This window comes from Haemorhous mexicanus, chromosome 16, assembly GCF_027477595.1.
Source record: "Haemorhous mexicanus isolate bHaeMex1 chromosome 16, bHaeMex1.pri, whole genome shotgun sequence".
NCBI lineage: Eukaryota > Metazoa > Chordata > Aves > Passeriformes > Fringillidae > Haemorhous > Haemorhous mexicanus.
Genome location: NC_082356.1, coordinates 7,709,720 through 7,736,968, shown reverse-complemented (window position 1 = coordinate 7,736,968; position 27,249 = coordinate 7,709,720). Strand labels below are relative to the sequence as shown.

General features: G+C 53.6%; 2 protein-coding genes across 2 annotated transcripts; both read right to left on the bottom strand.

The window, feature by feature from the left end:
- Positions 1–653: 653 nt before the first annotated feature.
- LOC132334635 (olfactory receptor 14A16-like) lies at positions 654–3,774 on the bottom strand. Its single transcript, XM_059860734.1, has 2 exons — positions 3,590–3,774; positions 654–1,609 (listed from the first exon to the last, which is right to left on the bottom strand). The coding sequence occupies exon 2, from the start codon at positions 1,584–1,586 to the stop codon at positions 654–656; it is 933 nt and encodes a 310-aa protein (XP_059716717.1). The 5' UTR covers positions 1,587–1,609; positions 3,590–3,774.
- Positions 3,775–16,387: 12,613 nt separating this feature from the next.
- On the bottom strand, positions 16,388–18,843 carry LOC132334634 (zinc finger protein 391-like). The gene is given in 6 exon segments (XM_059860733.1): positions 16,388–16,886; positions 16,962–17,310; positions 17,466–17,558; positions 17,561–17,655; positions 18,298–18,355; positions 18,690–18,843. Coding segments are annotated over 6 exon segments (1,248 nt in total).
- Between the last annotated feature and the right edge of the window lie 8,406 nt (positions 18,844–27,249).

Sequence of the window (27,249 nt, the reverse complement as noted above, 5' to 3'; positions counted from 1 at the left end):
CATGCTGTTTGCCCCCAGCCTGCCCATGGCCACCCTGGGGCTGCTCACGGGGGTTTTCTGTGATCAGTATTGGACTGGCCGTGTTCTTGAGAGAGCCTGGGCAAGGAGCCTGGAGCCCCCAGGGCCTGGCCTGAGGTGTCAGCGCTGCCCCAGCAGTGCCCATGGCCTGTCCCTGCTGCAGCCCTGGCACTGCCACCCCCAGGGCTGTGCCCGGCCCCGAGAGCACTCAGGCCCTACAGCAACACCAGGGCCACCAGGGCAGCGGGGCAGGGCCACGGGAGCAGCACTGGCAACACCAAGTGCTGCTGCTGCTGGGCACAGCTGCTGTGCCAGCACTGATCTGCCCCCAGCTCTGCACACAGACATTGCTGCTGCAGCTCCAGAGAAGGCAACACAAGGGCATCTCTGCAGAAAACTCTGCTGGGACATCCTTTAGTTCCTTTAAAGCCACCAAGAGCACAGCCTCTTATTGACACAGTCTGTGGCCACTGAAGGTGGAGAAGAAAAAAATGGGAAATGGCACAAACAATGACATTTCTTTGTGGACTATATGAAAAAAGTAAAACTAAGAAAAAGAACCTCCAAAATGAAACCAACAAGAAGTATCAAAGATGACTTTTATTACAAGTGATTTGCAGACACTGACCAGTTCTTTAATGTTTCCGAAGCCATCCAGTGATCAGTCTCCACACTGCAGCCTTGAGCTCCTGGTTCCTCAGGCTGTAGATGAGGGGGTTCAGGGCTGGAGGCACCACTGAGTACAGAACTGACAGGGCCAGATCCAGGGATGGGAAGGACATGGAGTGGGGCTTCAGGTAGGCAAACATGACAGTACTGACAAAAAGGGAGACCACGGCCAGGTGAGGGAGGCAGGTGGAAAAGGCTTTGTGCTGTCCCTGCTCAGAGGGAATCCTCAGCACGGCCCTGAAGATCTGCACATAGGAGAAAACAATGAACACAAAACAACCGAGTCCTAAACAGGCACTAACTGCAATGAGTCCCAGTTCCCTGAGGTTGGATTTGGAGCAGGAGAGCTTGAGGATCTGGGGGATTTCACAGAAGAACTGGCCCAGGACATTGCCATGGCACAGGGGCAGGGAAAATGTATTGGCCGTGTGCATCAGTGAATAGAGAAAGGCACTGGCCCAGGCAGCTGCTGCCATGTGGGCACAAGCTCTGCTGCCCAGGAGGGTCCCGTGGTGCAGGGGTTTGCAGATGGACACGTAGCGGTCGTAGCACATGATGGTCAGGAGGGAAAACTCTGCTGAGATGAAGAACAGAAAGAAAAAGAGCTGTGCAGCACATCCTGTGTAGGAGATGTTCCTTGTGTCCCAAAGGGAATTGTGCATGCCTTTGGGGACAGTGGTGCAGATGGAGCCCAGGTCAGCGAGGGCCAGGTTGAGCAGGAAGAAGAACATGGGCGTGTGCAGGTGGTGGCCGCAGGCTACGGCGCTGATGATGAGGCCGTTGCCCAGGAGGGCAGCCAGGGAGATGCCCAGCAAGAGGCAGAAGTGCAGGAGCTGCAGCTGCCGCGTGTCTGCCAAGGCCAGCAGGAGGAAGTGGCTGATGGAGCTGCTGTTGGACATTTCTTCCCTCTGCCCATGGAGTCCTGGTCAAGGAGGACACAGTGACAAGTCAGGGCAGACTTTCCTGAGCAATGTCCAAGCCCTTTCTCCCAGCTCTGCCCCTGATGCTCTGTGCCACCCAATTTTCCTTTTCTCAGAGCCCTTCCTTCAGCCCTATTCCTGGAGCTCTGCTGGGATCTGGCCCTGTTCCTTTGATGAGCAGGGGCTCTGCCCATGGACACCAAGAGTTCAGCTCTGCTCTGCAGCAGTGGGGGCATGGGAACGGAATCAGGGGTCAGTCCTGGGCTTGGACTTCCTCAGCCCAAACTGCTCCTGAGGCAGAGGAGCTTGGCATCATCTCCTGTCCCAGGGCTAAGGAACAGTGACAGACAAAGGCAGTTTGAGAGGGTTTCCTGCTGTGCCCAGGGAGATGAGAGAGAACTGTGCAAAGCAAGAGCAGTGGCTGGAACTCAGTGAAGGGTGAGGGGAGCTGCTCTGTCACTGCATCTGTCCCCAGCTGCCCTTGCTGAGATCCAGGGCAGTCCCTGTGTTCCCCTGAAAATCAGCCTGGCACAGCTGAGAGCAGAGGAACCCACAGCAGATCAAACTGGCTCAGCCTTTCTCAGAGTGTCAGCCCCACTCTGGCCAAGGTCACTCCTGTCCCCCAGTGTCCTCTGGAGGCAGCTCACAGCTTGGATGGCATCCCAAGGACACGCCAAGGGTCCTGTCCATGGCACTGCTTGAGGAGAGTGGGCTCATTGCCAGCCTCCCAGGCTGCCCTGCCCAGAGCTCCCCGGGCACAGGGAGCTGGGACACCCCATTGCTGTGCTCAGCCTGCACAGGAGGAGCCCAAGGGCTGGGCCTGACCCTGCAGCTGGAACTGCCATCCCAGAGAGCCCCTCTGCAATGCCAGGAACACCTGGGCAAGGCAAGGAGAGAGAGCCGGGCCTGAGGAAAAGCCTTTCCCTGCCCAGCCCTGCCCAGCCCTGTCAAGCAGCAGCAGGGCAGGACAGCGGCCCTCAGACCCTGGTCAGCAGGGAACGGCTGGGGAGATGCCCTTCATCTCTGGTGCTGTTCTGCTGGCCCAGGAGGGACTGAGGGCCCCGAGCCCTGGCCTGAGGGCTGTGCTGGCTGGGAGGGGACACAAGAGCTGTGCTGCTCAGGGCAGTGTCTGTCCTGCAGAGCAGGGCTGGCAGGTGCCACATCTGCCCTGCAGCAGGGCTTCCCTCAGCACTGCCTCCCTCCCTCCCTGCCCAGGGCTCTGCTGCTGGAGCTGTCCCAGCCCAAGCTGCTCCTGTGGCCCCGGGCTCCTTCCCTGCCAGAGCTGCCAGAGCTCAGCCCCTGGGCCAGCCCTGCCCTGCAGCTGCTCGGGGCTGCGGGGATTAAAGAACAGCTCCCCCAGCCTGGGCACCATGGAAAGGTGATGTAGAATGAATATGGAGGCTGGGGAGGTTGCAGGCACTTGCTGAGGTTCCCAGGAAAACTCTGTGATGGTTTAAGAGCCTCAGCCCCTGCTCTGCCCTGCACAGCTGAGTTTCCATTGCCACCCAGCTGAGCCAGGGAAAAGAGGGAGCACAGATTCAGGATAGCAAAGAGCCAAGCAGGAAACCCCTGTCCTGAATGAGCTCATGAAAAGTCTCCTCAGGAATGACCTGGGCATGAGCTGGAGCTCTGAGCAGCCCTGGCCCACACAGCACCCTCTCCACAGCAGCAGGACCTGCCCTGGCAGGAGTCCCTCCTTGCACCCGTAGCTCCCCTGCCCATCCATGGGGAGCTGCCAGGCAGGCTGAGAGCTGCCCCTGGCAGGTGGCACATGCCCTGGGCTGGCCAAGAACCCTCAGGGCTGCAGGACCTGCTCTGCAGGACAGCCCTGGGCAGCCCTGGCTGCAGCCCCAGCTTCACCCCCTGCAGCCGTCCCTGGCAGCAGGAGCCATCCTGCCCTGTCCCTCTGATGGTGCCCAGGGCAGCCCTGCTCTGCAGCACATCCTCCCCCAAAGCAGAAACAGCCGCAGAGCCATCCTTACAGTCATGTCAGTTGTGCCATCTCCACCTTTAGGAGAGCCCTGCAGCCAGAGGTTGTGGCAAAAACTGTGAAGGTTTCTCCATGAGTGAGTTCAGAATTGTCCTTCCAGCTGCTTTAAGCCTCCGTCTGCTTCACTGCTCTCAGAGACCTGCCAGCAGTGCCCTCAGCCCTTCTGGGCTGGGAGAAGAGCTGCTCCTCAGGAAAAATGTCTTTCTGAGCTCTGCTTGGTTTCCAGGAGCTCCTTCTGTGCCAGGAGCCCAGCCCAGCTCAGAAGCACAGACACAGCACAAGGACTTTAATGACCCTCTGGGGCTTTGGTGTTGTTTACATCAGACTCATTCCCAGAGAGTGTTCAAAAAACTTCTCAAGAACTAAAAATTAAATTTAAACTCCAAAGTTTCTTGAAGTTTTAATGGGTCCCACTGAGGGACACACCTGAGAGTTTTCACCAGGTAGAGCAGAACACTGGAGGCAGTGATGACAGATGGGGACAAGCAAGGCAAAGGTGTCTCTGGTGCTGAGCAAACCTGGACGTGTTTCAGGAATGCAAAGGGCCAAGGCCTGAGCCCCAGCCCCTGGCAAGGCAGATCCTGTCCCTCCCTCAGTGCTCAGGGCTCTTCCCGGGATGGGCACTGGGATGTGGGGATGGGCAATGCCAAGGGCAGGACCATGGGGCAGCCCCTGCCAGGCTGCTGAGCAGGGACAAGGAGGCAATGAGGCCCCAGGGCTGCCAGGGTCACTTGTCCCCTCGTGGCCTCAGGCCCAGGGCCAGCAGCCACGGCCAAAGTGCTGCCCAAGTTGGCTCTGTCAGGGCCTTGCAGCTGCTGCCCATCCCTGTGCCCTGTGCAGCCCAGGCTGTCCTATGGTGTCCCTGCCCTGGCCTCTGTCCCTGCAGGCTGTGCTCATCCCCTGGCTGCCCCACCTGGCTGGCCCCTTCCTTTGCTGACAGCTCTGCCTCCTGCCTGCCTCTGCCTGCCCACACAAAGCCTTCGTCTGCTCCAGGCTCCTTCTGGGGACATGCTGCACCACAGCCCTGCCCTGGCAGGGAAATTCCTTTGTCCTGGTGCCCAGTCTGGGCTTCCCCAGCTGCCCTTGGCATTAATTCTTTCTCTCTCTGGCTGTTTTCCACTATGTCAAAAGGATCCACCATCCCTGAAATTGCTCTTTAATCACTCTCCTGGCTCTGCTCCACCATCCTCAGTCTCCACCCCACTGAGCACAGAGCTCCTTTGTCCCTATACAGTGCTCATGTGCCTGAGGCCTCCAAACACCACCTTGGGAGATCTCTAGGCCCTCTCCAAGGTGTTTCCAAATAAAAACATTCAGCTCAGAGTCTAAGAAAATCACCAGAGGACAGGGCCAGCCTGACCTGTCTGTCCTGGCTACTTTTTTCTGGGAGCAATCCTTGGATATACAGAATTTGGGAGGCCAAATTCTAATTTCGGTCATGGTCCTTGGACAAGAACGTCGGTTCTTTTCCATAGGAAGGAAGGAACAGAGCCCCTCTGTTTAAGGGGCAGAATGAGAGGTGACTACCAGAGGCCAAGGGCATCCAGAGCTGGCAGGTTTTGTTCTGAGAGATACCTTTGCTTAGAGGAAATTGTTTAGGGAGAGTACCAATTTTGGCAATGGGCATCTAAAAAGTCAGACAGTTCTCTCCCATAGCAAGGAAAGCACAGAGCCCCAGTGCTCCAGGAGCTGATGAGAGGCAGCCCTTGGCATTCCAAGATCAGCCAGACCTGTCAGGTAGCCCTGGGAGGCCAAGCCAGCCAGAGCTGTTCCATGTTCCTTTGGTTCCAGGGGCCCCACAGTGTTTCAATGGTCCCTTGCTTCCAGGAGGCCCTGAGGTGTCATAATGACCCCTTGGTGACACCAGGCCCTGAAGGGTCACAATGGTCTCCATGGTTCCATCAGGCCCCACAGAGCCAGAATGGTCTCTGGGTTCCATGAAGCCCCACTGTGTCACCATGGCCCCTTGGTTCCACGGGCTCCAGTGGTGCCACAATGATCCCCCTGGTTCCATGGGCTCCAGTGGTGCCACAATGATCCCCTTGGTTCCCTGGGCTCCAGTGGTGCCACAATGATCCCCTCGGTTCCATGAGATCTCCACAGTGTCCCAGTGATGTCCATGGGAAGGAAAGAACCCAGCCCCAGTGTTGCACGGGCAGTCACCAGAGGCCAAGGCCAGCCAGCCTTGATGGTACTGGCAGATTTTTCCTGGGATCACCCCTTGGATATTCAGAATATCAGAGGTGGAACCCCAATTTCAGACACGGACACCGTAAGAGAAGGATGGTTCTTTTCCATAGGAAGGAAAGCACGAACACCGGTGTTTGAGGGACAAATGAAAGGCAGCCATCAGAGGCCTAGGCCAGCCAGACCTCTCTGTCCTGGTAGATTTTGTCTGAAAGCAACCCTTGCATATAGGGAATTAGGGAGGTGGAGCCCCAATTTTGGCTGTTTCTGCATAGATAAGAAGGATTGTTCTTTTCCATAGGAAGGTGAAGCAGCGAGTGACCTCAGAAGAGGGCTCGACCCTCACAGCCGCCCGGCAAGCACCCAGCACGCTGCTTGCAGTAGGGGGCACTCCCTTAGGCTTGGCTTACCCAGAGAGCGCCTAGGGACGACAGCCCCACTCTGTGGTGGAGACAGCTCCCTACATAGGACGGGAGACTCACGGCAGCAATCCAGCCAGGAAAGAGAGGGACTCCAGCTGAGGGTTGAAGCAGCCTTTATTAACTGGGGAGCCCCAGTGCAGAAGACGAACCCAGACCTGGAGACAAAGCACAAACCCGGCTTACACCAGCTTTTGAGGGGCACCAGAAATGAGGGTGGAGACAGTCCTTGGGCCAATGGGAAGCAGAGAGGGGTTTGGCCTCTGAGGGAGTGACAATGAGGAACATCCAATAAGGGAACACGGGGGGCGGAAACCTGTCCCCTGAGCCAATCACCCGACGCCCCAGCTGGAACTTTCTAGAGGGAAGGGAGGGGGCGCCGAGTGACAGGCAGGGCACCAGGGAGGAGTCCGGGAAGGATGCATTGAGGGATGGGAGGAGCGGTGTTGATGGGCTGTGAGGAGGAGGATGGAGTGAGCCAAGGCTGAACCATACCAGATACAGGGGAAAACAGAACAGTCCAACTCATAACTGAGGGGGAACAACTTAACACAACACAACAGGAAGGAAAGCACCCAGCCCCAGTGTTTGGACAGCAGGGGAGAGGCAGCCCCCAGGAGGCCAAGGGCAGCCAGACCTGTCTGTCCTGGCAGCTTTCACCTGGGAGCAATCCTTGGATGTACGGAGTTTTGGAGGTGAAATCCAAGTTTTGGCCATGGTCAAGATGGGTGGGTTTTTCCCATAGGAAAGTAAAGCACAAAGTCCAAGTGTTTTGGAAGATGAGAGGTGGCCACCCTCAGGCCAAGCCAGCCAGACCTGTCTCTCCAGGTGCCTTTTCTCTAGGGGCTATCCTTGGACATTGGGCATTTTGGAGGTGGAATCTCAGTTTTGGCAGTGGGGGCCTGGACAGGAAGAAGAGTTCTTTTCTTTAGGAAGGAAAGCACAGAGCCCCAGTGTTTCAGAGGCAGCTGAGTGCCAGACCTCAGGAAGCCAAGGCCAGCCAGGCTTGTCAGTCCTGGCAGATTTTGTCTGGGAGCTATCCTTGGATATAGGGAATTCCAGAGGCAGTTGCCCAGTTATGGCATGAGTGCCTGGTCGAGATGGATGGTTTTTCCCATAAGAAAGAAAAGCACGAGGTCCCAGTGTTTCAAAAGCAGATGAGAGGTGGCCCCAGGTAGCCAAGGCAGCCAGATCTGTCTCTCCTGGCAGATTTCATCTGGAGAAGGAATCCCAGTTTTGGCCACAGGGCCCTGGAGGAGGAGCAGGACAGTTCTCTCCCATAGGAAGGAGAGCCCAGAGCCCCAGTGCTTCAGGGGCAGATGAGAAGCAGCCCTCGACATGCCAAGGTCAGCCAGACCTGTCCAGCAGCCCCCGGGAGGCCAAACCAGCCACATCTGCTCACTGTCCCCTTGGTCCCATGGGGCCCCACAGTGTCCCAATGGTCTCCTTGATTCCAGGAGTCCCTGTAGTGTCACAGTGTTCTCCTTTCTTCTGCAGTGTCCCCATGGCCCCTTGGCTTCCCTGAGCCCTTGCAATGTCACCATGGCCCCTTGGCTCCCTGTGGCCCCACTGTGTCACAATGGCTCCTTGGTTCCATGGGCCCCACAGCTTCATCCTTGGCCTTTGGTTCCATAGGGGGCCTGAGTTTCACAATGGTCCCCCTGATTCCGTGAGGCACCAGAGTGTCATGATGGTCTCCTTGTGTGGAGAGTTTTGTGGAGACGTGGCTTGAAGAGAAGGGACATGATAAAATACAGCTGGTAAAGCAATGGGCCTTTGGTGAGGGGCCTTTGGCAGGGCCAGAGTGTCCTTGAGCAGGAAGTTATACGATAACGGGATGCAGAAGCAGAGACTAGCTAATGAGAGGAGAAAACATAGGCATCCTGAGTATCTGATAGCAAAGGTTGAGCTGACCTCTTATGGCGAACCAATAGTGAGCTTTAGTTTTGCAATATGTATGAGCCTTATTATCACTGTTATAAGAGCACGCATGTTAAATCAATAAATTGAGACTTGTTGATCATCATCGGATGTGCTTGTCTCCCATCGACTCCGTCAAATGGTGACCCCTACGACGTGATCCTTGCCAGACACCACGGACGAGCGACGACCGGGTCGGGTCCTGAAGCAGCTGGGACGGCAAAAAAGCGCAAAAAAGAAGAGTTAAGACGCGCCGTGCCCTGGGTGTCCGTACAGACGAGCCTGGCCGATACGTGCTGCCGAGACCTTGAGGGGCTGCAACAGCGCTGACGAATTAGGTATGGAAAGGCAAGCAGCATATGATTTATTTACCGCTTTTTTACAAAAGCGGCAGGTTAAGGAGATAGATTTACAACAGGAGTTACCGGGGCTTTTAGCATATGGGTATGCCAAGGGAGTTTTTGCAAATCCTCATACTGTACATGAGTTGACAGAGTGGCGAAAATTCGGGGATTTATTATGGGAGGCTACATTAGAGGACGATAAGACGGCTAGAAAGTTGGGAAAGCTTTGGAGGGTGGTACACAATGAGCTTCTGCAGCATCAGGCAGAAAAGAAAGCAGCTGAGCAGGCATCTGCCGCTCACACCAAGAATAGGAGTTATGGGAGTGATCAGGATCAGACCACTCCTTTACCCCCTGTGTTCACAAAGGTGGTCCTGTCGCCTCCACCATCGCCTTCTACCAGAGCTACTCCTGAGGTTGCTTGTGAGCCTTCTGCACCCCCCGAAGAGCAGGGGCCACGGCCGAGGCCACCCACTGCTAAATTCCCGCAGGGTAATGAGCCGATCCCTGGGGCGGAAAGCGACCTAGCGGAGGCCATTGCCAGGGAGCGAAGGGAGGCTTGGGCTGCGCTGGTGAAAGATGGCTTGGAGAGAGGGGATGACGGTGCAGTTAGTGTGGCAACCCAGCTAGCATGCCCGGTGACCTTCCAGGCACAGGCTGGTGGAGGATTACTAGCAACAATCACTGCTCTCGATTGGAAATTGCTACCACAATTGCGATCTACTGTTAGTCAGTTTGGGGTAACTAGTGAACCAGCAACACAGATGTTGGATTATGTTTGGAATACTCAGGTACTTTTGCCTGCTGATTGCAGAGGGATAGTGAAGTTGATTTTCACTCAGCATCAACAACTTTTATTTAATGCACATTGGCAGGCGCTTGTTAATGAGTGTGTAGCGATACAGCGGCAGCCAGGAGACCCTCTCCATGGGGTGACTGTGGATGAGCTTATGGGTTTAGGAGCATTTCTTCGCACTGAAGCACAGGCTCTGATTGGACCGGACAAGTGCCGAGAGGCAATGAGGTTGGTTAGATTAGCAATAGATAGAGTGAAGGAACCAGGAGGAGTACCTGTGTGTATGGGAATTAAGCAGGGCCGGGAGGAATCGTTCGGTTCATTTATAGATAAAGCTGCTGCTGCGATTGAGAAGGCAGGGGTACTCGAGTATATGAAAGGGGCTTTGTTGAAACAATGTGCTCTTCAGAATTGTAATTCAGCTACAAGGAGTGTAATTAATACACTAGGTGCAAACTGGACCATAGAAGAAGCACTAGAAAGAATGGCACAGATGCTGGTAGGATCACAAGTCTGTCTGGTAGATGCTATCAATCAGCTGGGATTAGGGTTACAAGAACCAGCAAAGGCTTCTCAGAATCAGGTGTTAGCTGCCCTTGCACCCCTTCAAGCGTCAGCTGCACTTACCCCGGCTCCGACAGGAAATCGGATGAGATGTTACCGATGCGGAGGCGTGAGTCACATGTGTCGGGAATGCCGAGCAACAGCGATCTGGTGCCAGAAATGCCACTCGAATACACAATACAGGAGCTGTGTGGGTACCCGCAAAGTGGACTAAACCTGTTCTCAATACAGCGGTTGGTGGGCAATCTGAGAGAAGTGGACAAGAAGCGACTAGAGGAGAAGCTGCCAGTGATCCTACGGCCACTACTGATACAGCTGAAGGGACACTCGAAGGCGATCGACAGAGCTGTGACACACTGTCAGACTACTAAGGAGCTGACTGAAACTATTGAATCACTGTCATCTTTTTACATAAGGGGCCCAGCGGGCCAGAACTGTCTTGATTGTAATTGTTTATGTTGTGCTGCTTGGGTGGCATTGTATTGTGGGGGCTGCTGTAAAGACCTTTTGGATAGAGCAGTCCTTGATCCGGCAATTGTGGTGCGGTACGTGCTGGTATGACCATCGTTTTGATAGCTGGCAAAGGGAGCTGAGGGAACAAACAAGATTGGACATAGGTTCAGCTTTAAATCTTTTTGAAGCGCCTGAACAAAAGATTTTGGCTTACTATCGGTGGGAATTAAATCATATTGTAAAAAGGGTTAAAGCTCAAAGTAGGTCCTATATTGCATCTGCAAGGTGTAGAAAGTTGGTGCCCTTAACACAGCATTCTGTAGTAGGGCCCATTAAGGGGGATCCCGATGAAGAATTGGATCAATGCTTAAGAAAATTACAGGATCTAAAATTACAACGGTTAGGGACGCTGAAGATTAAAAGGAAAAAGAAGAAAAATAAGAGAGAAAAATGAAGCTTATTTTTGTTGTGTTGCTTAGTGCTGTGATAGCTGGGGTAGTAGGAGTAACGCGCTTTAATCAGCCAAGAGACAATATATAGATAACGCTTGCTAATCAAACTAATCAATCATCGCTTTGTTTTAGCTTAAGAAGAGTTACTAACCCCTTTCGAACGTGCTTAGTAGGCCTGCCTGTGTGGTCTCCCAAGGAGTTTTGTGGTCTGATAGATAATCAAACCTTGTAACATATGCTATAGGGATACTGGGCTTAGTTTTAATGCTTTTGCTTATTTTTCCTTGTATTTTTAATTGCATTTAGAATATGGTCAGTCGAATGATAGAAAAAACCTGGCAGACAAACCTTCTTGCTCAAAAAGAAAACGGGGGAAGTGTGGAGAGTTTTGTGGAGACGTGGCTTGAAGAAAAGGGACATGATAAAATACAGCTGGTAAAGCAATGGGCCTTTGGTGAGGGGCCTTTGGCAGGGCCAGAGTGTCCTTGAGCAGGAAGTTATACAATAACGGGATGCAGAAGCAGAGACTAGCTAATGAGAGGAGAAAACATAGGCATCCTGAGTATCTGATAGCAAAGGTTGAGCTGACCTCTTATAGCGAACCAATAGTGAGCTTTAGTTTTGCAATATGTATGAGCCTTATTATCACTGTTATAAGAGCACGCATGTTAAATCAATAAATTGAGACTTGTTGATCATCATCGGATGTGCTTGTCTCCCGTCGACTCCGTCATCCTTGCTTCCACGAGGTTCCATAGTGCCACCATGGTGTCCTTGGATCTGCATTGTCACAATGGCCCCTTGGTTCCATGAGTTTCTGTACTGTCAGCAATGGTTTCTTTGTTCCAGAGGGGCCTTGATGTGTCACAAGGGCTCAGTGGTTCCGTGACATTCCATAGTGTCATGTAGGGAAAATCAGGCTATGAAAAGCCAGTGTCCATGAAGGAGACAGAGGAGTCCTTCAACTTTATTGGAACAAAGGGAGAGAATCCATCAGGGCACACGCCCACAGGGTTTTCTCTCTCAAGGTTTCAGAGGGCACAGCCTCCTTTTATCCTGAGCTCCTGGCTGCATGTTGCCCTCCTCCTTTCCCCACTGGCTGAGGTACTAGGAAGGTGCAGCCTTCCTGAACTGCCCACCCCATATTCCCCTCTTGAACCTGTCATTTTAACCCAAACATCAGAAACTCAAGCTAGTACAGATCCCCTTGTCTGTTTCAGGAGCCAATCTGTCCAGGCTCTGTAATAAACCTGTTGCTTGATGTTAGTAGAGACATTAAGACCCATTTCAAAGTTGTTAACAGCCCCACCTTCATCCATCGAATAATCAGTAAAGACATCTTGCCTGTCAATCACCATGGACTCCTCAGTTCCGTGAGGCCCCACAGAGTCACCATGGACTCTGGGCTCCATGAGGTTCCCCAGTGTCACCGTGGTGTCCTTGGACCTGCATTGTCACAATGCCACACATGGCTCCATGAGGTTCCCCAGTGTCACCGTGGTGTCCTTGGACCTGCATTGTCACAACTGACCCCTGGCTCCATGAGGTTCCCCAGTGTCACCGTAGTGTCCTTGGACCGGCATTGTCACAATGACCCCTGGCTCCATGAGGTTCCCCAGTGTCACCGTGGTGTCCTTGGACCTGCATTGTCACAATGACCCCTGGCTCCATGAGGTTCCCCAGTGTCACCATGGTGTCCTTGGACCTGCATTGTCACAATGACCCATGGCTCCATGAGGTTCCCCAGTGTCACCGTGGTGTCCTTGGACCTGCATTGTCACAATGACCCCTGGCTCCATGAGGTTCCCCAGTGTCACCATGGTGTCCTTGGACCTGCATTGTCACAATGACCCCTGGCTCCATGAGGTTCCCCAGTGTCACCGTGGTGTCCTTGGACCTGCATTGTCACAATGACCCATAGCTCCATGAGGTTCCCCAGTGTCACCGTAGTGTCCTTGGACCTGCATTGTCACAATGACCCCTGGCTCCATGAGGTTCCCCAGTGTCACCGTGGTGTCCTTGGACCCGCATTGTCAACAAATGACCCCTGGCTCCATGAGGTTCCCCAGTGTCACCGTGGTGTCCTTGGACCTGCATTATCAACAAATGACCCCTGGCTCCATGAGGTTCCCCAGTGTCACCGTAGTGTCCTTGGACCCGCATTGTCAACAAATGACCCCTGGCTCCATGAGGTTCCCCAGTGTCACCGTGGTGTCCTTGGACCTGCATTGTCACAATGACCCCTGGCTCCATGAGGTTCCCCAGTGTCACCGTGGTGTCCTTGGACCTGCATTGTCACAATGACCCCTGGTTCCATGAGGTTCCCCAGTGTCACCGTGGTGTCCTTGGACCTGCATTGTCACAATGACCCATAGCTCCATGAGGTTCCCCAGTGTCACCGTGGTCGCTGTCAGAGGCTGGATGAGATCGCTGTCCCCAGAGCCCTTGGGATGAGCTGTCAGTCAGTCCCACAGCAGGCAGTGCTAACCCAGGCTCTGACTGCCCGAGCCATCACAAGTCCCACTTGGGGGGAGGCCCATGAAGGCCTGGGGCTTAAAACATGGAGCAGGTGCTCAGCCTCTGGTCCATATCCTGCCTTCTCCTGGGTTGTGTCTCACCCACACTGGAACTCCAGCAGCTGGTAGCCATATGCATTTCTTTCTGTAGAGCTTCTGTCTTCCTGTCTCTCTGTCTTCTCCTTCTAATGCTCCTGATATAGAACATTTTTGGTGCCTCAACAATTTAAGTGTTTAAAGGTTGCCAGGTGTAATGGGCTGAGTTAATGAAGTTACTGCTATGGTGTTTTATGTTGAATTGGATGTTTTATTACATCATTTTCCAAAGTTTCTTGATTTTCTGTACTTTACCAATAAAATTTTGTGTCATTTTAACCTCTTGAGAATATATGGTTGGTGTTTGTCCTGTGCACCAAACTCCAGTAAGGGAACCTTTGGTTACTGTGAGAAACGACTGCTCACTTTCAAAATTTTAAAAGGTTTATTCAACCTTAATAAAAATGACAACAAAAGGACTAAATAAGGAAAACAGGCCTGGGAGCTCCCCTCGTGGCTGCCTACCACATCGCCACCTCGTCCTCAAGATGGACGCTTTGCCTTTTATACCCCAAGGGGTTTGCATCAGCCAACCCTGGCCCCTCCCAAAGTCTGTCAGTCAACTCTGCTTTGCTGTTTATTGGTGGAGTCTGCTTTCCTGCAACTTGATTGGAGGGTAAGTGTTCTCATGCCACGCCCCCTCCCTAGGAACAAGTTTCTGGACTCGCCTTCTTTCCACCTATCCTGGATGACTCAGGCTGTCTGGTGGGAACAATACGGGGGGGAAAGGGACTCTGGGGAGAACAGAGGACATCTAAACAACAGTCTGCAATAACAGAATTACACATCAATAAAGCTTCTCTCAATATTCACACAGTACTCATCCCTTAATTGTGAGAGCCAATCATCTCATTAGCCATCGATAACACAAAGGGGCCTAAAATCAATGTTAAAAGGCTTGGTTCAACCTAAAATTACCCAAAGAGTTCTAAAATCCACCCATGTGGGCCTAAAATCATCCAAAGAGATCTAAAATCCACCTTAAAACTGCCCAGTTTATCTTGAAATCTCTCAAACAGGCCCAAACCCCACCCAAATGGGCCTCAAATCAGTCAAAGACATCTAAAATCCAACCTCAAAGCCACCAGATTTGGCCTAAAATCAGCAAAAAGGGCCTCAAATCCACCCTAAAAGGCTTGAAATTACTGCAAGGGATCTAAAACCCACCCTAAACCTGCCCAGTTTGGCCTAAAGTCATCCAAATGGACCTAAATTTTCCGGGGCGGAGACCAAACCCAGCAGCAGAACCAGCACCAGCAGCAAGACTGAGACCAACACTGGAACTGAGATTGGCACCACTACAGGACCGGCCCCGGGACTAGGACTGAGACCCAGACCAAAACCGGCACCAGAACTGGCACTGGGACCAAGACTGGGACTGAGACTGACACTGGGACCGGCACCAGGAGCACTTTGGGACTGACACTGGGACCGGCACCAGGAGCACTTTGGGACTGGCACCGGCAGCGTTCCAGGACTGGGATCAGGACCAAGACTGGAACCCGGCACCTGCACTGGGACTGCTCTGGGACCGGGACCAGGACTGAGACCGAGACTGTCACCAGAACCAGCACCGAGACTGGCAGCGCTCTGGGACCGAGACTGGGACCGGAATCGTTCTGGGATTGAGATCAACATGAGACCCAGAATCAGCACTGGGATCAGCACCAACAACTCTCGGGGACTGAAACGGCAACCGAGGCTGGCACCGGGACCGGGATCAGTGCTGGGATTACTCTGGGACCAGCATCAGGATTGGAAATGGGATTGGCACTGGGATCCCTCTGGGACCTCTCCAGAGAGCTTTGGCTGCGTGCCCAGCCAGGATGGGGAGGGACCCCTGGGCACGGCGGGACCCCCTCAGTTAACATTGATCCTGTGCAGCAATCCTGGTCGATATGGTCCAGTTTGTATGATCCCAGTCTCTGGTCCTAATCCATACGGTCCAACCCTGTGAAATCCCAGTCCATGTGATCCCAGTCTGTACAATTCCAGCCCATACAATCCCAACCTTTACAATCCCAGTCTACAAGGTCCCTGTCACCATGATCCCAGTCTGTATGGTTCTGCATGGCACACACTCCAAGGGCCTGGAATTCCAGTTCCCAGCCAGGAAAAGATGTTCCTGCCCTTGAAGGCAAAGCTTTTAAGAAGGGGCCGAAAGCCAAGTGGAGCAAGATCCCACAGTGACATTTCACTGCCAGCCTTCAGAACTTCAGCCATGGCTGTTGTAGCTCCTGCACTGGGAATTAAATCAGGGAAGGGTCTTTGGGGGCAGCTGCCCTGGCTCAAGGGAGACACTGAGAGAGACACAGAGTGGGCAAAGAGAGGCAGGAGAGAAAGGAGGACACAAACACAATCAGCTGAGAAAGGGGCACTCTGCAAACAGAACTGTAATGGACTGAAAATGAATGGGACAGAAATCAGTAACACTTGAGAGTTTTATTTACTATAGAATATATCCCACCCACCCAGCCCCACACAGTCCCTATCCCACCGCCCCGAATTTGGATCCCAATTCTCCCAATCTCCTTCCAATCCCATCTCACTCTTGAGGCTCTGGAATCAATGAGTTTGGCATGGGATTGAGTTTTTCTGAGGTAGCAACAAGCCATTCTGAGCTGGGATTGAGCCTGTATGAATTAAATTCAGTTGTTTTCAGTGGGATTCAGTTGTTTTGAGGTGACCCTCTTGGCTTTTAGAGTGCAAAGAGATGGAGAACACTGCCCAAAATCCACCCAGAACCCACAAATCCCCAGAATATTGTCCCCAAACCATCAATTCCCCTTCAAAAACCTCTGAAATTGTGAAACTTTAGATATCTTTAAACAATTTCTTTCTTTTAACTCTGTGCTGTTTTTAAGGGATAAAGATGAATCAGAAAAAAACTGAGGCCAAAAAAAAAGGAGAAGGTGTGTTCCCAAGAAGGATCACAAGGAATGTGGGTGACCAGGGCTCTGCCCAAAGTGGCTCCTCTAATGGGGGATGGAGCTGGAGCAGTGCACAAACTCCTCCCACACCTGGAGCACTCGCAGGGCTTCCCTTACTGGTGCCTCCGTTGGTGTTGTGTCAAGGTAGAGCTCCGTGAGAAGCTCTTCCCACACTGAGGACACTCGTAGGGCCTCTCCCCAGTGTGGATGCGCCGGTGGGTGATGAGGGTGGAGTTGCGCTTGAATCCCTTCCCGCAGTCAGGGCACTGGAAGGGCCTCTCCTCTCTGTGAATCTGATAGTGCTGGAGGAGATGAAAGCTGGTCTTAAACCTCTTCCCACACTTGGAACACTTGTAGGGCCTCTCCCCAGTGTGGATCCTTTGGTGGACAAGCAGGTTGGAATGCTGGCTGAAGCTCTTCCCACACTCCCCACACTTGTAGGGCCTCTCCCCGGTGTGGGTCCTCTGGTGCCTGATCAGGTTGGAGCTGTGCCTGAAGCTCTTCCCACATTCCCCACACTCGTGGGGCCTCTCCCCAGTGTGGATGTGTCGGTGCATGACAAGATGGGCATTCTGCCTGAAGGCCTGCCCGCAGTCGGGGCAGCGGAAGGGCCTCTCCTCTGTGTGAGTGTGCTGGTGCTTGAGGAGATCAGAGCTGGTCTGAAACCTCTTCCTGCATTGATCACACTCGTAGGGCCGTTCCCCAGTGTGGGTCCTCTGGTGCCTGATCAGTTCAGAGTTCCACCTGAAGCTCTTCCCACACTCCTCACACTTGTGGGGCTTCTCCCCATTGTGGAGTTGCTCATGCAGCACCAGCTCCGAGCTCTGGCTCCATCTCCAGCCGCCTTCCCGGCCCAGGCTGGCTCTTTCCCCCTCAGATCCCCGCCATCTGCGTTTGCAGCCCCTCCTCGTGAGGGATCTCCGGGGCTTTTCCTCCCCGTTGGGTTCCTGCGCCATGGAGCCGCTCAAAATGGCCTCTGCTGCCAGGTTCTGCCGTGGGGATTTGTCCTCCCTGCTCTCCATGCTCAGGTCCTGCTCTGGGGGAGGAAGGACAAGGACAGGATGGGATTTGCCTCCGTGCCACAGGCAAGGGGAAGGAGATCCCCCCAGGGCTGTCCTGCAGCCGGGGGCCGTGCTGGGCTGGGAGATGGAGCAGGACAGAGGGGGAAAGGGGCACTGACTTCCTCCTCACCTGCCTCAGTGTCCCAGGGCACCTTCCTCTTCCTTGGAGCCTCCCAGGAGTTGGCAATGGGAAATCCTGGTTTGGGGAAAACAAGGGATGAGCTGTTGTAGGATTGTTGGAGGGGTAGGACAGTCGGGATGGATGGAGACGAGAGATCTCTGCAGCCAGGTCGTGGAACTTGGGGTTCATTGCAAAGGGCCTGGGTGCAGGGGCTCTGCTGGGAGCTGCCAGCCACAGCTCAGAGCAGGCCCGAGAGAAGAGAGTGGGAGAGAGGATGAGAGGGTACAAGATACAAATCCTACAGCATTTACATACAGCCTAGAGGAATCATTACATCACCATACCGTGTTACATTTTAAAGCCTAAAAACTCCTCTTTGGACCCCTTCTGCTGAGCTAGCAGGGTCTGCTCTGGCCCTTGGACCTGTCTGCAAGCAGAGGGAATTGTTTCATCACAAAGGGATTACCTTCAGTGGGGCCACACCATTGTTTTCCAGCTGTTCAGTAAATAAGGTAACTCAAAGCTTGCTTTCATTTCAATCTTGCTTCTACTTTATATATTCTCAAAATCTTTTGCCAGATAATCATATTTATAATGCTTTCCTGTTTCATCTTCCTCAACATACATTGAGTTTGAAGGTCCCTCTGTCCAAGTCCATCTCTACAAGTCCCCAGCCATCTGGGCTCCAGGAAAACCTCCCGAACAACAAGATTCAGCCCAAAAAAAGCCTCCCAGGAGCTCCCGTCCCTGGTCCCTCCCCTGTGGCTTTCAGGATTTCCCCCCTGTCCCAGCTGCCAGGATAACGCTTGGATTGGGGGTCCCCCTTCTCCTCGGTGCCCGCCCTCCCCAGGCTGCTGGCAGTCCCAGCAATCCCAAAAGCTCCCCCCTCTTCGCTTTCACTATTTTGGGATGCCGGGGCTGTTTGGGCTCCCAGGTCCCTTCTCCCCTCACTCTCTGCTCTGGGCTGCAGGGGCTCCAAGGAGTCCCCCCTGCCCCTCTCCAGCTCTTGAGGGTCCCGCCAATGGCGCCGCTCCCCCCTCTCTGGGCTCCCCACTTTGGGCTCCTGGGGGACACAGGGCTCTGCTCCTCCAGGCTGTCTCTGCCGGCAGCCACCACCGGCTACCCCCCGATGTCCCCCCGAGGGGCCTTTTCCACTCAGCCTTGGACTTCTTCATTCTCCAAACATCCTGCCCCCAAAAAACTCAACCCAGGCACCCCCTGGGATATCTGGACCGAGCTCCCCCTCCCCGGGCACCTGCGCGATGGGGGGGGCGATGATCCCACAGGTGGGGGCTGCGAATTCAGGGAGAGCTCGAGCGCTTGGTTCCGTCTGCCCAGCCTGGATCCGCCTTTGTCCTTCCTCTTCCTCTCGCTCTTCCCCTTCCATCCCCGCTCCTCCTCCCCCTCCTCTGTCTTATCTCCACCTCCTTCTCCTCTTCCGTCCCTCCCCTTCCATCTCTTCTCCTCCTTCCATCCCTGCTCTCTCTCTTCCCTTATCCCTCCCCTTCCCTCCCTCCTCCTCCTCCTCCCCCAGCAGCAACGACACCCTCGGAGCCCCGTTCCCGCAGCCCTCGCAGCCCGCAGCAGGAGCGGGGATGGAGCCGGGACAGGTCGGGATGGGCAGCGCGGGGCTCTCGGCTGCTCCCAGCCGCTGCGGGCGGGGGGAACCCGGCCCGGGCCAAAGGAGAGGCAAACTGGGAAAACTGGGGGCTGCACATCCAAACTGGGCCTTGCTGGGGACCCTGCCTGGGCACTGCCAGCCCTTGGGGCTCCTCTCGGCACCTCCGGGAGGGAGGAATGCACACAGGGCTGGGGGATCCCAGCAGTGGCAGCGCTGCCAGGGACTGGGCTGGACTGGGATGGTACTGGGAGTGACTGGGGCTGTACTGGGTTTGTATGGACATCATACTGGGATTGTACTGGGAGTGACTGGGACTGTACTGGGTTTGTGCTGACATTATACTGGGATCATACTGGGAGTGACTGGGACTGTGCTGGGTTTGTACTGATATAATACTGGGATCAGACTGCCAGGGCAGACTGTGATCACACTGATGGAGACTAGATCACACTGGGAGTGAGCAGGAGCCTGTGAGGAGCAAATGAGACCATGTTGGGGCAAATGGGATATACTGGGAATAACTGGGATGGTGCTGAGGGTGATTGGGAGCAGCTGTGAGGAACTGGGATCATGCTAGGAGCAACTGGGAATGACTGGGAGTGACTGGGTGCATGCTGTGGGCCATTGGAAACTGCTGGGCTTATCCTGGGATGAACTGGGATCATGCTGGAGGTGACTGGGATCATACTGGCAGTGAGTGCCACTAAACTGAGGGTGACTGGGAGTGCTTGGGAGCAAATGGGATCATACTGGGAGTGACTGGGAACATGCTGGAGGGAACGAGGGAACTGGGGAACACTGGGAGATACTGGGAGTGACTGGAACAAAAGTGAGGGTGAAAGAGAGCAGCTGGAACCATGTGGAGCACAGCTGGTTCATACCAGTGGGCTGGGGGAGTTTGTTGGGAGTTTAGGGTAATTATTGGGGTTTCTGGAGAGAATTACTGAGTTTGGGGGGTGTTGGGGATTTTGGGGGGTTTGTGGATTTTGGTGGGTTTGGACTTTGGGGGATTCTATCAGCCTTGTGGGGGGGGTGTTTTGAGATTTATTGAAATCTTCTAAGGTTTTTTGTACTTTTGGGGCTTTTACTAGGATTTTGTGAGGGTTTTGTGAGATTCTCTGGAATTGGGAGGGGGTTTATTTGGATTATTGGGGGATTTGGGGGGGTTTATTGGAATTGTGGAAGCATTTAGTGGGATCCTTTGGAGATTCAGGTTTTTTAAGGAATTTTTTGGAGTTTTTTGTTCGCATTTGGGGAGGTTTTTGTGGGGTTTTTTGGGTGTTGCCAATATTTCTTTGGGTCTCACGGTGGATTTTGTGGGACTTTTTATGGTTTTGCGGACATTTTTGCAGGGATTTGTGGGGTTTAATGAGGATTTTGGGGATTTGTTGAAATTTCAATGGATTTTGTGGGCATTTATCGGGATTCTAGGGTGTTCTAACAGAACTTTGTGAGAGTTAATTGGGATGTCGTGGGTTTTATAGGGACTTTTGGGGATTTTAAGGAGATTTTGGTGCCTCTCAGCCTTTCCCCACAGCTGGGGATAACTACAAAGCCCCCCCAAAATTCCACTAAAAACCTCCAAAATCCCCAAAAAACCTTCTGAACACCCGCAATTCCCACAAAATACCAGTGGAACCCACCGAAATTTAAAAACACTCTCGAAAATTTCAATAAAACCCCCCAAGAAACCCTCCACAACTACAATAAAATCCCCCAAAATTCAAAACCCCAAAAATCCACAAAACCCCCCCAAATCATGTAACACCCCCCCCCAAAACCCAGTAATTCTCCTCAAAAACCCCCACCAAATCCCCAAAACCCCTCCTAAAATCCCCCAAAAAAGCCCCCAAAACCCCCCAGACTCACTGGGGCCGTCCTGGATCAGGGGGCACCGGCCGGTGGAACAGGAGCCACTTCAGGGGGCCCTCGGAGCTTTTTGGGGAGGGGGCACCATGGGAGACCACCCAAAAACGTGAATGGGGAACCCCTGCTGTGCCCCCTCCCCCTGAAACCCCCCGACCCCGGTTCAGGGTGAGCCTGAGACCCCCCCGGGACCCCCAAATCTCCTCCAGGTCCCCCACAGTCCCCCAAGGTTGGCCCAGGACCACTCCGGACCCCAAAACCCACAGTTCCACTCACAATCCCCCAAAATCCCCTCAGACCCTCTCAATTCCCCTCAGATCTCCCTAAACCCACCTGAGAACGCTCCAGACCCTCTCAAGCTTCCCGCAAAGCTCCCTAAAGCCCCCTCAGACCCACCAAAGCCCCCTCACACACCTTCATTCCCCCCAAACCCACCGCACACCCCCCTATTTCCAGTCAATGCCCCCAAAAATCCCCCCTTTCGCCTCAGACCCGCCCCAAACCCCCCCCCCCCCCCCCCCCCAGTTTCCCCTCCCGACCCCACCTCAGCTTCTCCTCTGCCGCTTTCGCCTCACAATCACCCGCCTCCGCCGCGTGGGCAGGCTCCCAGCCAATAGCGACGCGCCCCAACCCGATTCAACCAATGACCACGCTGCATGTCCCCAAAAAACCAATCACGGCGTGGTTCCTCTCAGTAACGCCCGCCTTCCCTGCGCGGCTCCGGCCAATCAGAGGCGAGCCGGAAGTGGCGCCCCGTTCCCCGCTGCCACCGGGACCCGCCGGGCTGGGGACAGGTGCGGGAGGGTCCTGGGGGGTCTGGGGGGGCTTTGGGGAGGGGTCCGGGGCTTTGGGTGGGGTCTGGGGAGGGTCCTGGGGCATTGTGGGGGGACCTGGGGGTGCGGATGGGTCCTAAGAGGGGTCTCGGGGGGGGCGGGGGACGGACGTGGGAGGGTCTGGGGGGATTTTGGGGAGGGGTCGTAGGAAGGTCTTGGGAGGGTCTGGGGGTGTTGGGATGGTCCTGGGGGAGTTTGGGGAGGGCTCTGGGGGGTCCTGAGGGTGTCCTGGGAGGGTTTTGGAGGTTTTGGGGAGGGGCTTTGGGGGGTCTGGAAGGGTTTGGGGAGAGGTCCTGCGGGGGTCTGGGGAGGGGTTGGGGGAGCCTGAGTTGGGTTTGGGGAGGGGTCTGGAGGGTCCTGGCAGGGTCCTGGGTGGGGTCTTGGGAAGGGTCTGGGGGGGTCTCAGGGGACATCTTGGGCTGGGCCCGATTGGGGTCTGGGGGCTCTCAGGGGGTCCTGGGCCAACCTTGGGGGGCTCTGGGGGGTTTGGGGTTCCTGGAGGGGTCCTGGGGGAGATTTGGGGGTCCCGGGGGGTCCCAGGCCCACCCTGAACCGGGGTCGGGGGGTTTCAGGGGGAGGGGGCACAGCAGGGATTCCCCCATCAGGTTTTTGGGGGGTCTCCCATGGTTCCCCCTCCCCAAAAAGCTCCGAGGGCCCCCTGAAGTGGCTCCTGTTCCACCGGCCAGTGCCCCCTGATCCAGGACGGCCCCAGTGAGTCTGGGGGGATTTTGGGGGCTTTTTTGGGCATTTTGGGAGGGTTTTGGGGATTTGGGGGTGGCCTTTTTGGGCGTTGAGGGATTTTTTTGGGAGTTTAGCGGGAATTATTGGGGTTTTTGGAGACAATTACTGAGTTTTGAGGTGGTTGTGTATTTGGGGGGTTTTGGAATTTGGGGGATTTTATTGGGGTTTTGTGGGGGGTTGGCTGTTTTGGGGCATTTATTGAAGTTTTTGGGAGTATTTTTTAATTTGAGTGGGTTTCACTGGTATTTTGTGGGATTCTCTGGGGTTTTGGAAAATCTTATTGTTATTTTGGGGGGATTTTGGGGGACCTTGGGTGGTCTGAGGGGGCTTTGGGGTTGTCCGCAGTTGTGGGGAAGGGCTGAGAGGCACTCAAATCTCCTTAAAAACCCAGAAAATCCCAATAAAACCCACAAAATCCCAATTAAATCTCACAGAATCACATTAGAACACCCTAAAATCCCAATCAAAGCCCACAAAATCTATTGAAATCCCAACAACCCCCCCAAAAATCCCAATTAAACCCCACCAATCCTCCCAAAAATATGCCCAAAACAACAAAAAGTCCTACAAAATCCCCCCAAGACCCAAAGAAATCTTGGCAGCATCCAAAAAAACCCCACAAACCCCCCGCAAATCCCACCAAAGAACAAAAAAAAAATTCCTCAAAATTCCTGGACCTGCAAAGAATCCTAATAATGCTCCCAAAAATCCAATAAAATTCCCCAAATACCCCAATAAAACCCTCAAAATTCTGGAGACTGTCACTGTCCTGGTTCTGGGCAAGTTTGGGAGAGAACCCCTCAGAGGGGCTCCTCTAGGAAAGCAGATTCAGTCGCCCCTCCCCCAACTGGTCCGGGAGAAAATACCTCCTTGGAGAAAAGTGGAAAAACCTGTTCATTAAACAATAAAACTTAAACAATATTAAACAATGAAACTCTTACTGCTCCAAAAGAGATGACAAACTCACCAAGTCCCCCCTGGGTTGCAGTTCAGCTCACTCAGTCTCTGCTCAGCCCCTCCGGTGCTGGAAATGCCGCGGCCCAGGCCCGGCCCGGGGGCCACAGGTGGAGCTGCCGGTGCTCTGCTGGTGTTCAGTCCAGAGCAGGTGTGAACAGGGCCAAAGAAAAGGGAAAAACCACAGTCTAGAGAACTTCTTTGCCTCACCTAGCTAAACTAACTAAAAGTAAAGGAGAGCTCTGTCCCGCTGTCTGTCTGCAGACAACACAGTCCAGGAGCAGGAATGTGGAGGAGTGAGTTGTGTCTGAAAACAAACTGCTGCTTCTTCTCTCTCTCCTTCACTCTCTGGAACAAGTCTTAAAGGTGCAAAACTTATTATTCAGCACAAACAGAACAAGACGACTGGGGATAAAAGCATCATATAGTCAACCTATAACACTGCTACACTCAGGGAGAACAGAGCAAGTTCTGTGAGGCAAAGTGGTGAGTGGAGAGTGAGGGGAGATGGTCTGTCATTCTGACCTGTTCAGAGTTTCTCTGGGATTTAACCTTTCTCAGGTGGAGGGTCATCACCTTCCAACCTTTCCCTTAAAAAGTGACCAGGTGCTGCTGAGAGCAGATGGATCCACCACAGCCCAGCTCCACATTTGTGGCCAAGGACTCACGTTGCTCATTCCACCAACCCAGCAGCATTTTCTGTGTCACAACACCTCTGCCTTTCCCTGTCAATCTTATAACTCAGAGATGCCCTAGGACAGATTTGTACCCTGGACTGAAGTTCCCAGCTTGGACTGAAATCTCAGGGAGACTTCCAGATGTTCCTATGATGGCATTGGATGAAGGGAGATGCAGCTCCTTCCCTGGCTGCACTGACAGCATTGCTCAGAGCCAGGCACTGGGGACAGCGTCACCCTGAGCCAGCTGTGCCCCCTGCCAGAGCCTCCAGGGCCAGGCAGCTGCTCCCAGCCCTGTGCCCTGCAGAGGGAACTGGGCCCGGGGCTGCAGAGCTGCCCCACGGCTCTGCTGCAGCTCTGCCTGCACAGGAGGGGCTGCACGCCTTGGAGCCCCGGCCCTGAGGGCAGAGGCTTGGCTGGGAGCACAGGAGGGAGGGGACTTGTTCAGAGGGAGGGGCTGCACTGCAGGGGATCCTGTGGACATCTCTGATCTCTCCCTGCCACAGCATTTCTGAGTTTGGTTTTCTCTCATTGCCTGATCTTCTCTCTTCCTGGAGATTTTCCTCCTGCAGGTGTTTCCCTGTGCCTGATCTCTCTGTGCCAGCACTCACAGACCCCAAATCTCTGGGCACTCTCCTTGGCTTGACAGAACCCTCCCTGTTTGCAGGGCACTGGCTGGGGCAGGTTCTGTTTGCAGCTTGGAGAAAGGACAGCTCAGACTGAGTCTGATGGCTCCAGCAAATGTGATTCTTGGGCTGTCCATGGGCAGAGTGGCTGCTTTGGCGGGGCTTGACAGCTGGCCTGCAAGCAAAGCTGAGTTAATAGAAGAAATAACAATTGATGATTTTCGGTGTATCCATAGCAAGGAAGAAGACAAGGCCGTCAGCATGGAAACCGATTAGAAAAGATACATGAGAATTTTTGTAAGCTAGACTACGTGCCTTATTAAATTTCTGTAAAACTTTTGCCAATTATATTGATGCTGATTGCTTGGCACCAATGAATATAATAAGTTATTGTGATGTAGTTAATGACTTAAGATCACGCTCTGTTAAGGGTGTATAAACGGGAGAAGACGCAGAATAAAAACTTTTTTTCTTCTTGGACTTTGGTCACGTGTGTATGTCACGTCCGGCCTAAAGGTGACATTTGGTGCTACCCTGACGTGATGGAACTGCCGGGCGAGGGGCAGTGAGCACAGAGCCCAGCGAAGCTGAGAGCAGCGGGGAGCAGCTGCCAGTCCGGACCTGATTCTGACACCTGGAAAAAAGGTGAGCTGCTGGGAACAATGGGAAATAATTTAACAAGTGAAGAACAGATTGTTTTATCTACATGGAAAACGTCCTTAAAAAGAAAAGGAGTTAAAACAACGGACTATGCTCTGCGTAGTATTTAATTATGGGCAAAGTCTCAAAATTTTTAAGACTGATGTAACTACTGCTTTTAGTGTTAGAGCTTGGAAAGAAGTTGGAGAAAAACTCTGGAAGTAATTCAGAATGGGGATAAAGCAGCTGCAGATTTATCTCCTACTTGGAGGTTGCTTTATAACACCTTAAAGGAGTGGAAAGCAGAGCAGGACAAGAAAGACCTGGAGGAGGAACTCATAGCTGCTGGGGAGCAGCAAAGGGAAGAAGCTCAGCCTGAGTGTTCTGCTGGGATTTTTTCTGCAGAGACTGTTGCCGGGTCTGTTGCTACGGGAAAAGTTGATAAGGCTTCTTCGTGTTTGTCTGCAAAAAGCTTCAAACCCACGTACCCCTCCCCCATAGAGCCACTAGCTGAACTTAATGTTAAATCTAACTCTGAGTCCTCGGCACAGTGGCCGGCTAAGATGACCTTCAAAAAGAAATAAATTGAGCCATCTGCTGCTCCTTTGCTTGACTCTGACTCTGAACTGCATGAGCTTGCTGCCGAAGAAGGCCTTGGAGCAGATCCTCCTGAGTGCCATCCCCTGGCATGTGCAGGGAACCAGGGGGTCTGCTGGAGGGTGGGAAAGCTCTGCAGAGGGACAGGGACAGCTGGGGGTCCTGCTGAGGTGGTAAGGGCTTCTGTGTTGGAGTTTGGGGGTGTTGGTGTTGGTGGGGTGTCGGGGAAGGAGCTGTCTGCAAGGTGAGAGGTCTAGGCTGGAATCTGAGTCAGTTTGAAAGCAGCATCTGTGGTTTGGCACAACTTTGGTTAGAGAGGGCAGAAAGACTGTCTGTGACTATTCTTGTTCATCGTCCTGTTTTTCCTGCAGGGAACAAGAGGGGAGAGCTGTACTTTACTGGCAACTTAGATATTTGTACCATTGGGAGGATTAGCCCTTTTGCCATCTACTCATTTGTTTGGGCTACTTTTGTAACACTGAGTGGACTTTAATTTCTTGAAAGCTTTTATTCTTTAAGAGAATTAGGATAAAATCATCCCTTCATAGAAAACTATTTGCAAACCAAAGAACTGTCCTTTTTTTACCTCTGTGCAGTGTTATGTTCTCTAAAGTGACTCTCAATGGATGATGTTAAGGCAAATGAGTTGCTGCTTTGAGGCAGAAAGCAGAATTCCAACTCTTCACCTTCTCAGGCCATCCCAATGAAGTTGGGAAGTTTGCAACTTTTTGGAACTACTTGAGTTCAGCAACGGGAAGTAAAGCTTTCCTGAAGTGAGGATTCCTAAATGCCAGATTCTTCTGTGCCTTTGCCATTAAGGTGTTTTTGTGCTGAAGGAAATGAGAAAATAATTTCAGCATGGAGTGAGAGCTTCTGACCCAGACCAAGTGTTGCCAGCAGTTGCTCCAGGTGCTCCTGCCAACAGCCCCTACAGGAAGGAGCACAGTCCCCAATGCACGTGGGCTTTGGCTCCCTCTGGAACAGAAGCCCCCTGGGGGCACAGGTCTCTGGGGCAGGAGATGGGCACCAGCGCTGCCAGGGCTCGGAGGGTGGCAGGTCTGCTTGGGCAGGGACTCTGCCACACCTGCTGATGTCAGCGCTCTCCGGGCCCCAGGGCTCAGAGCAGCACCTGTGCCCTGGCCCCCACATTCCATGTCCATGCCCCACCCATGGGTTTAGGATGGCCACCAGCCAGGACGTGTCCCAAGGAGGCTGAGCCAGCTTCCCTGGAAGGCCCCG